The sequence below is a fragment of the Buceros rhinoceros genome, unplaced genomic scaffold (genome assembly GCF_000710305.1).
Source record: "Buceros rhinoceros silvestris isolate BGI_N320 unplaced genomic scaffold, ASM71030v1 scaffold2196, whole genome shotgun sequence".
In the NCBI taxonomy this organism is placed as follows: domain Eukaryota; kingdom Metazoa; phylum Chordata; class Aves; order Bucerotiformes; family Bucerotidae; genus Buceros; species Buceros rhinoceros.
Genome location: NW_010415581.1, coordinates 3,874 through 14,213, shown reverse-complemented (window position 1 = coordinate 14,213; position 10,340 = coordinate 3,874). Strand labels below are relative to the sequence as shown.

Here is a 10,340-nt window from a genome sequence, read left to right as displayed (position 1 = left end):
TTACCCAGCCTCTTCATCTGCCTCCCCAGCACCTGGGTAAGCTGTAACCAGCCAGGCTTGCTGCTCGGCACACGCATCCGGCTGAGTGTACAGACTGGCACCTGCGTGCCTCTTCTGTCACTTGTACTGCGTAATCTCTTGTGCTCAGGTTCTGCTGCCAAAAAGTACCGACACCCTTTGTCACTTTCTAATCTGCTTTTTTTCTCTTGTTAGAAATTGATTGTGGTGATATGACAGCCCAGGTAACTAGTCCTTCTGGAAGAAACTTTGATGCCGAAATCGTAGAAGCTGACAAAAACACCTATTGCGTCCGCTTTGTGCCACAAGAAATGGGGGTCCACACTGTGGATGTCAAATACAGAGGGCAGCCAGTGCCAGGCAGCCCCTTCCAGTTCACTGTGGGGCCGCTGGGCGAGGGAGGAGCCCATAAAGTGAGAGCTGGAGGCCCAGGGTTGGAGCGTGGAGAGACAGGAGTCCCAGGTGAGTCCTCTGCTCTCGCTAGGCTCCAGTGCTCACCATGCACAGCTCTGCAGCGCAGTGCTTTGGTTTCTGTTGGCTTCTCCTCTGAGAGCTTGAGGGCAGCTTAGCGTAACGCTGTAGGGTCACCCCAAGCCCTGGGGTGGTCAGTGGAGATATATGAAGAAATTGCATTGTTGCATCATCATCATACAGGTGGAGAAGTCTGGAAATCCACGGTTTGGAAACTGGCTGCTCTCACAGGATGAGCTTGAGGTTGTAAGGTGTGTTATACAGGGCTGATAGACTAATTCAAGGCTAGGAACCTCTTGCAGAAACTGCTAAGTATTGTCACCCAGGATGAAGGGACAAGGTGCTGCTCCTCATGCACATAAGTATGGGACGCACGATCAGACTGTTAGGAAGAAGCTGCAACCCATCAGCAGCAAACTTACTCTTGTGTGCTTGTGCGCTTCAACAGCTGAGTTCAGTATCTGGACACGGGAAGCTGGAGCTGGAGGACTGTCCATTGCTGTTGAAGGTCCAAGTAAAGCAGAAATCGCCTTTGAGGACCATAAAGATGGATCTTGTGGTGTATCGTACATAGTTCAAGAGCCAGGTACGTACCAAGACTAACTCACACTGAAATTACACTGAATGCTACTTTTGAAGAGACTACGGACACTCACTGCTGCTTTTCTCCCTGCAGGCAACTATGAAGTGTCCATAAAGTTCAATGACGAGCACATTCCTGAAAGCCCCTACCTGGTTCCTGTCATCGCCCCCTCCGATGATGCTCGTAGACTCACTGTCACTAGCCTTCAGGTGAGACATAAGGAAACATCTCCACAACTTGCCACACAGACTGATTTCGTCCTTGTTCTCCGAGACCTAAATGGTTGCCCTTTCTTCTTAGTAACAGTCTTGCCTTGGTTGGTGCTTGTTTTCAAGTTCGTCTTGCAGCCAGAGAGATTTTTGGCATCTGGCCCCTTGATGACTTGGGCCAGTAGAGCTGGCCCAGCTCTGGCTAGCCAGAATTTGAAGGCAGAAGGCTCAGCTGAATGTATTACAGGTGGTAACACTTGGCAACCAAGAACAAAAGGCCCTAGAAATAGCCTATTATGGAGGAGCTAAAACTTGCTTTCTACGCCCTTAGCTAGGGGAGGGCTGAGGAGAACTGAAACACGAGCAGGAACCAGCAGTGAACACGCTGGTGCCGAGTGACTTGGTCGGCACATGCACTGAAGAGCCAGGTTTCCCGGAGCGAGGCAGCGTCGGGCTGCGTGGTTGGGACATTGCTGCAGCCTAGCTGGAGCATTCACATGGGCAGATAGAAGGGGCCCCGCCGTGAGGTCAGAGCTCAGATTTGCTGTGGCTGATGTGACAAAACCACACCGTTGCAGCTCAGACGGTTCACGACCAGAAGTGAATCAGAGCTTTGTAGTTGGTCTGGGCTCATCTGTTAACCTCACTATGTCATTTTTCATGTGCATGTGGTTACGTGCATTAAAATTCAAGTAACATTAAAGCCCTGACTTAAATCTCCAAAGCCAGAAATGTGGACGTGAGACTGAGAATCTGCCTCAAAATACACTGTGCCTCAGTCCTCATCAGGTGGTGATAAGCAATTAGCTGCTTCAGTTGAGGGTTTTTTATATGTTCTCACTGGGGTCCCCAGGAGTTTGCCTGGGCTGCAGGACTCCTCCACCTTGGCTGTGTAAAGGAATCATGACAGCCTGAGCTGATAGTGTCTCTTCCAACCAGGAGTTACAAGGGCGTTAATTAGTCACTGTGGTATTGATGTTTCCCTTGTGTTTCATTTAAAGACTCTTTGACAGGAATTCGCTTCAGTTAAGTCCTGGAGAGAGAGATAAAGCTGAGTGTTGGTAATGGAGCGCAGTGTGCGGCATCACTGTGTGCGGCATCACATTCGGTGTGCTAAACCCTCATCAGGGACTTCCTTTATACATTGTACCTTGGTTCTACTCAGTTACATTTATTTCCCTCTTCAGGATTTAGTTGAAAACAAAATCAGGTAAAGTATGTTCAGCATAAATTACTTCTGCTGGGTAGCTGCATGGGCTGCTCTGGCTGAGGACCGCTGCAGCGTGGATACTGAGCTGCCTCGCCTTCCTCCGATGGCCTGACAGCACAGCAACATCTGGTTTCGTGTTTTAAATTACTTTCTCATGCAAAGACATCCTGTGGCGGTGTTCTAAATGCAGCCTCTTGTGGCAAATACAAACAAGCACGTTACTGTTTCAGACAACTGGATTTTCAGAGGCTTTTCCCCTGAATGAATCTGGAATGAATGAAGGGGCTGAAAGTGGAGCTATAGCTTAAACATCCTTTAAATCAAGTGCCTGAATACCAGGGGGCTGACCTCAGTGATAACAGATGACTAGTCTCGTAAAACCTGCCTGATTTTGCAGAGTCGTCTGGCTTCCAAAAATGGTCTGTTACCATGGGGGAAAAAGCAGCCTAGACAACGTGGGTGACTCCTAAATCAACCACCCTCTAAGAGGAGAGAGCTTCTGCTTTCAGAGTTAATGCAAGCCACAACTTTATGCCTTTTGTGAAATCTTAAAAAAAAAAAAAAAAACAACAAAAAAAAAAAAAAAAAAAAAACCCAAACTTGTGCTGAAGTGGTTATTTCCCTGCCACAAATTTTGCGCTGTCTGAAACAAGAAGTTTAAATTTGATAATCTGACTGTTGCATTCTCAGGAGTCTGGATTAAAAGTTAATCAGCCGGCATCCTTTGCTATAAGGCTGAACGGGGCAAAGGGCAAGATTGATGCTAAAGTCCACAGCCCCTCCGGAGCTGTAGAAGAGTGCCACGTGTCTGAGCTGGAGCCAGGTGAGCATGGGTCAAAACGGGGTGACCTCCAAAGCAACACTCGCTGCCCCCCAGCAAAGGCTCTTAGTCCCTTGGTCTGTGAGCAGCGTACCCCAGGGACAAGCACCTTGCTTGGAGAAAGAATAATCTTGACACGAAGGAGTCAGTCAGGGTTATGTCCACACTTTTCCTTGACACTTCTCAAAAGGAGTGAGCCCTAACTTGTGTAAGACACGGATTTCCAAGTCCTGGCTTGCCAGTGAAGGTACAGTGATATTAGTCGTGAATGAATTATGATGCGGTTGTTGAATTTAGCCAGAGAGGTTTATTTTTTGAAGCTATGCTTCCTTCTTTGACTACTGATTTATTTTTATCTTGCACTCACTCCTTCATGTGAAGTGTCAAGGTAGCTGCGTACAAGCAAACACTACAGAAAGCTCAACACCTGTTTCAGCAGAGAGCTTTTGTTTTTCGCTTGAAGTCTGGGTGAGTTATGGTCTGTGCTGTGGACAGGCAGCAGCTCTCCAGCTGGGGAAGATCAGTCCCTCTTCTGGGTCAACACACTATCAAAAATGTTAAATATCAGCAGATTGCTAAATGACTTTGTTAAATGAAGGTGCGGTGTCTGTGGTGTCAGAGCAGCACGCTCAGCCTGCTGGGAAGATTTGGCTTGCTCTTACCAGCTGCTTTTCTTCTCTGTGCTGCTCTCTCCGCTGTTGACAGGTTGGGCTGTGATTAAGCTGTCACACTTAGTGCATGTGAGGCAAATAACCCGAAAACTCACTCTGCAGACTCGATGACAGCTGAGAAGACAAGGTGAAAGTGCAATCCGTGACATCTCCTGTGATAAATGCAGTGTTTTCCTACTTAACTATGATCTTAGCAGCTTGGGTAGCTGAGTTTGCTTAAGTGGAGACCAAAATATGTTGAAGTGTTAGAGAAGCCTTGCCTAGGTTGCTCAGCAGCCCTGCGCTGGGTTTAACTGCCGTGTTACTGTTCTCTGACGGATCAGAAAAGCCCCTCCTCTCTTGCAGATAAGTATGCCGTTCGGTTCATCCCACACGAAAACGGCATCCACTCGATTGACGTGAAGTTCAACGGGAGCCACGTCGTGGGCAGCCCTTTCAAAGTGCGTGTCGGGGAGCCGGGGCAGGCAGGCAATCCTGCCCTCGTCACAGCCTACGGATCCGGCCTGGAGAGCGGCACCACCGGTAACCCCTCTTTTACAGCTCTGATACAGACGCGTTTGCGCGCTGGCTTTCTGGAAGAGACAGAATCTGTTCCTGGGCGTATTTTTATGTGACTTTCCCTGCTAAGGCAGCTGAACTAACCCACGTTCTTGGCCCACCTGGACGCATGCTAATCTTGCTTTGTCGCATGCTCCTCAATACAAATAACATTGACTAGCAAGTCTGCAGGCTGCACTGAGCCTTGATGAACTTCACCTTTGTAAACGAGCAACTGCAGCATGAGTTCGCTTGACCTGGTTAGCAGCTGGGCTAAGCGCCGTGTCGGTGGTCCCTCGGCACTTCGGAGATGCTCTGGCTCCCTTCCACACGTGAACACAATGTCTGCGAGGTCCAGAGGCCTTCGTGAATGCAGATACTGAGTTGGTCTAGGTGAAGGAGTCTTGCTTAGCTTGCATAACCCTGTTAGTTGAACGGGTACGAGGGTGTATCCCGTTACCTTTTCTTCAGTACTTGGACCTCTAAGAACTTTCAAGTCAAATATAATAGAGCGTGTGAACTCCAGGGAGTGCAGTGGAGTGTTCTGTTGGTAGTGTGCTCTCCACGCGTCAGACGCAGCGTGAATGCTGACTCTTCCTGAAAATCTGACACCTAGTTATCTGCTGTGGCTGCCCCGGCTGATAGTCCTCGACTCAAGAATGCAGGGTTCGGGCTTGCTTTCATTTGTATGATTTACGGGCTTAGGAAAGCATGGCAACGCTCCAGGGTATGCACTTCGCTTTAGTTGCGTGCCGCCTTGGCACATACATGCAGCTGTAAATACAGAGTATTTAGAGAGTAAATATATGTAAATATATAGCAGAGTAAAACTGGGGCTTTTTTCTTTTGATATACAAGGAGTAGGTAGTTCCTCTTGTCCTGTTTACTGCTGTCTTTTGTGGATTCCATTTCATACCTCTTTCTCCATGGAAAAAAAAAAAAGACTGCAGTTAGTCAAAGCTTCTGCTGTTCTGGAAACACCAAGCAGCTGGTTTTGGAAACGTGAATATACTGTGTAAAATACAGATATTGTAGCCTGTGCTGCTTTATAGGTGGGAACAAAAGCACTCATTAATGCTGGCCACTGATGCACCAGGGACAGGGGAATTTTTCTCCATCTATAAAGGTGCTTGGGGTTGTTTTTAATCTAAATAGACTGTTTAACTTCAGCAAAATTACTCTGTGCCCCCTTGTTGAATTGTGGCCGCTGCCAAAAGCTCAGTGCCCTGGGAGCTGCTGAACGGTGTTTCCAAACAATGGTCTAGTGTGGAGGTTTCAATAGCCGGTGGCTGGGCACCTGAAACACCCCCCAGGAGGGGTGTATGTCTACAGCCTCCAACAATGCAAGCCTTCATTCGGTGTGCAGGGAAGAAGCAGTGGCTTCGGAGCAAGACGTCTTCAGCGAGAAGCTGAAGCTAGCTTTGGGAATTAATTTTCCTCTGGTTGAGTGGTGTGTGTTGCCCGTTGACTGCCCTACCTCCCAGGCAGGCAGTGCCAGTGAGATTTACTGCGAAAGCTCTGGAAGATGGTGCAGTCCTCTGTGTGAGCTGGGTTCCTCCAGCACTGCCACGCTGCACCTCTTGTGCAGAGAGGCTGGAAACTTCTCCCTACTTTATCATCGTGCTTGCATGCTTTGGTTGCAGCTGTAGTAAACTTTCCCATAACTGTTCTGGTTTTGATTGAACTCAAGCACTTTATTCCTCCTCAGCAGTGTCTTGATACAACAGCCCAAAGATCATAAATATTTGAAGCCAGCGTCTGACACTAAATTATTTGGAAGCTGAAAGCCTTGCTCTATTTTAACTGGTGTTGCTGGTGTTGTGGCATTGGCTTAGTACTAGCAGCAATAACTCAGCTGTTAACCAGATACTGTAATTAAACAAGCCTTGTTTTTCCATAAACTGCTCGGAGTGCTGTTGCTGAGCAGTTCAAACACCCATCTCCTCCAGGAGATCTCCTGCCCCTTGTCTCTCTTGCACTCCTGGGGAGTTTTCCCTGCTGATTTACGGTCCAGGCAGTGAGATGGCTCCAGGCTTTCCCGAGCTTAGCCATGCGGGAGGCTGTGTTGGCACAGGCTCTGATGCCCCGTAGAAAGGGCTCTTGTTCTAGGGGTTTTCTCTCTAAGCCAGTCTGGTTGTTGCCAGACTCCTTCCATTTTTGGTCCTAAAGGGTTCTCATGACCCCTTTTCCCTCCCGCCCTGCAGTCACACAGTGAGCGGAGGAGGGAGCTGGGGTGCCGGTGGGGAGACTGCTGGGGTGCAGAGCTCCTGGTTGGGGCTGGCCCGTGTCATGGTGCTGGGGAGAGGTGTGCTGTCCCTCCCTGCCTGCAGCCTCGTCTTGCACCAAATCACCATTCCTATTTAATAACAGGCTGCTGTTGTAATGTTGGGTGTGAGGAGGAGTGTGTCTTACTGTGCTACATCTTTCTAGGGTTGCAGTCGGAGTTTTTCATTAACACGACCAAGGCTGGTCCAGGTACCCTCTCTGTTACAATTGAAGGGCCATCAAAGGTGAAAATGGACTGCCAGGAAACTCCAGAAGGTTACAAAGTCATGTACACACCCATGGCTCCAGGAAACTATTTAATTGGAATTAAATATGGTGGACCTAACCACATAGTGGGCAGCCCCTTCAAGGCAAAGGTTACAGGTAAAAAGCTAACCAGTATTTACCGTGTGCCTGAAGTAGTTGGTGTCATTCAGCAAACATGTTCCTCTGAGATAGCGCAGCGTTCAGGTTCAGATGCCCCAAACCGTGAGAAGAGAAACGTTTCTCCCCATCTCTTCTGAAGACTAGATTAGGGATCTCAGGAGAGGCGTTAGTCACGGAGTTTGCCAGCTTGACTCAGTGGAGGCTGTAGAACAGCTTCACGGGGGAATAGTAAACCCTGACCTAGCACTTGGGTGTTGCTTTGGCTGGGGGTGAATGTGACTTTTTTAGCCATTTCCCCCCAAGCCTGAAGCCTGGCTACCTGTAGCATAAGTGATGCCCCTCTTGGTCTCATGTTGGTGCGGATGTCACCTAACCAAAGGTCAGTAAGGTGTGAGAGGCTTTCAGCCTTCCTCATGTCACCTGGTTTAGGAAGCTCTTTCTCTCTTCAGTGCTGTGTTTAAGCACAGGCTGGAGTTCACCCCTCCTGCTGCCCCTGAGCTAGTGAACCCTCTCCTGGTGCCCGTGGCGCGGTGGTGTTCTTGGGAATGGACGGAGGGACTGCGCTCCCCCCAGGCTGGGACACGCTCTGCTTTCAAAATGGGTTATTGCAAAATTGCGCCTGCTTTTCTGCCAACTCGAATCATTTTTGGCATTTGGTGATTGGAGCACAATTAACTCTTCTTAAGCGGCCAGCTTTGCTTAATGAATCCTGAAGTTCCTGTGGTCCTTTAACCACTCAAGGGCTCTGGGTTGGGATTGTTGCCAGCATTGCTGGAAGATGTCAGCTTAAAAACCCAAGTAGGAAATTGCTCCTCTCCAAAAATGCGTTTTGGATGCAGAATGCATGCTAGTCGTTAGGAGGGTTTCAAAACCTCCTTGTAAATGCCTTTCAGATGGGGAGAATCTGAATGTCAGAAATCTTTCCTGTTTCTAGGACAGCGACTGGTTAGCCCAGGCAGTGCCAACGAAACTTCTTCCATCCTGGTAGAGTCAGTGACGAGGTCATCGACTGAAACTTGCTATAGCGCCATTCCCAAGTCCGCGTCGGATGCTAGCAAAGTGGTTTCCCGGGGAGCGGGGCTCTCAAAGGCTTTTGTGGGTCAGAAAAGCTCCTTCTCTGTGGACTGCAGCAAAGCAGGTACGTGTATAAGATGTTAGGGTGGCTTAGCTGGACAGCTCTTGCCCTAAATTAATTTGCAGAGTTAAAATTCAGAGATTGAAGTGATGATCTAGACAACAGAGAGTGCTCACCAAATCAATCCCACTGCAGAGGCTGTAAAGCCATTTGGGGAGGAACTGGAGTCTTTATCTGAGCCGAGTGCACCTGAAAGAAACCACAGGGTTATGGCATGAGAACAGACAGGTTGCTGAGCTTGAGCAACCCTCGAGGTGCATTGTAGCGTGTAATGCAAGGTGTTCCCGTAAGCTTTGAGCACTGATCATCATCTTCTGGGAGCTTTGCAGTGGGTGGATGACAGGCCAGCTGTGTTTACTCGTCTCTGCTATTAAGGACTCAAAAAGCAGTGCCTGCTCTCTTCCACGAGCAGTTAATGTCTCCTGAGCTCTAGATAGCACTTAGAGAGTGGTAGCCTGTCAGCTCTGGCGAAACGCACAAATAAACCCTTTCCTCTATGAGGCTGAAGGCTTTTTTTAAAATAAAATTCCTTCTTGTACCAAAGCAGCTTAGCCATACCTCAGACTACCGCTCCGTGGGGGGGAGGGGGAGGGAACCGAGAAACAAACCCAAATCCTTGTGTTACGGAGCAAAAATATTATGGTACAACCACGCTTGTTTAGTTAAGCTTAGGAATGCTAACAGTCTGTTATTTTGCTCTAGGTTCAAATATGTTGTTAGTTGGCGTCCACGGACCTACAATACCGTGCGAAGAGGTTTCCATCAAGCATTTGGGCAGCCATCAGTACAACGTAACCTATGTCGTCAAGGAAAGGGGTGACTATATTCTGGCGGTGAAATGGGGCGACGAGCACATCCCCGGGAGCCCCTTCCACGTCACCGTCCCTTAAGCGCGTCAGGCGTCAGAGTCAGTCTGTGTTTGCCGTTCAGATGTAGAGTTACACCAGGTGCAGTCCTGTTGCAAAGCGCAGTATCTAGATACACACAGCTCACGTTTCAGCGCAGTCAGAAGTAAACTCTGTAACTTTGTTTTTTACAAGCATTTCTCTTCTCTCCCACTTACCAACCTAACGCCAATCTCTGTAACGTCTCCTCAAATTGTACCTGTGCAGTACTGTCTGGGTCACTGTTAACGTTTGGAGAATCACGTGGATTAACTAGACACTAATTTCCCTTGCGGATGTTGAAGACTTTAGATGTTAATTGAAAACTGGAATTTGTCTTTAATTGGGTATCTTAACTACTGATTTTATTTGACTGGAGACTTTACGTTTTAGCTATGGAACACGACTTGGGCTGTCCCCAGCTCAAGTTCTTTTCTGTAAAGAAATGAGGTAAAACTGGTACTATAAGAGGTGCCTTTGTATACTTGATTGATTTTAACGCTTAACATTATAAAAAGCTACTAAAAGAGGCTTTACCACTCAAATTTAAAATGTTTTTGAAAATGCTTTGCTGAAGGTTTACATTTAGGAAAAGTTCATAGCAAACCAAAAGCAGACTGAAAATGACTTCCTGGACCCTTTCAGCCTTTCTCTGTTAACGCTTTGTAAATCTAGACTGGTAGCTTTTTGGACGTGATGGTAGCAATGCGTTTTTTAATTAGCTTGGGATTCCAGTGAGATTTCTGTAACTTTACAGGTGACTCCCCACACTCTTTTTGTTTTAAGAAAACCCGCAGGTTTGGCTGGGTTAAAGCCCCTCTACTGGCCAAACCAGACATAGCTCTTGCCTGCGTGACCAAAAATTGATGCGGGTCAGAGCGCTGTGGTGTATAGGGATGATGACCAGCGGTTTCCACGGAGGCTGTGGGCCAGGTGAGGAGCTGAGATGATGCAAAGAAGCCAGCCTGGGGATGGGACCCTGCAGCCGTAGTCAGGTATAGAGCGGGGAGGGCGAGAGTGTGAATTTACCAATAATAGCAATACCAATCAACAAATAGGTCTTTGGTGCGAGTCAGTTACTGTATCTTAGTCCAAGGACATGCCTGAAGCACTCTCACCTCTCCTGAAACCCCCCTCGTGCTGCAAAAAG

The 10,340-nt window shown here is 48.1% G+C and overlaps 1 protein-coding gene across 1 annotated transcript in view; it reads left to right on the top strand.

Annotated features, from left to right (window-relative positions):
- Window positions 1-9,291, top strand: part of FLNB (filamin B, beta) — a 47,070-nt gene extending 37,779 nt beyond the window's left edge. The window contains exons 39-46 of the mRNA XM_010137449.1: window positions 214-480; window positions 938-1,075; window positions 1,166-1,281; window positions 3,182-3,314; window positions 4,328-4,504; window positions 6,950-7,168; window positions 8,106-8,309; window positions 9,009-9,291. Coding sequence (XP_010135751.1) covers window positions 214-480; window positions 938-1,075; window positions 1,166-1,281; window positions 3,182-3,314; window positions 4,328-4,504; window positions 6,950-7,168; window positions 8,106-8,309; window positions 9,009-9,196 — 1,442 coding nt within the window. The 3' untranslated portion in view covers window positions 9,197-9,291. The remainder of the gene's footprint in view (window positions 1-213; window positions 481-937; window positions 1,076-1,165; window positions 1,282-3,181; window positions 3,315-4,327; window positions 4,505-6,949; window positions 7,169-8,105; window positions 8,310-9,008) is intronic.
- The last annotated feature ends 1,049 nt before the right edge of the window (window positions 9,292-10,340 follow it).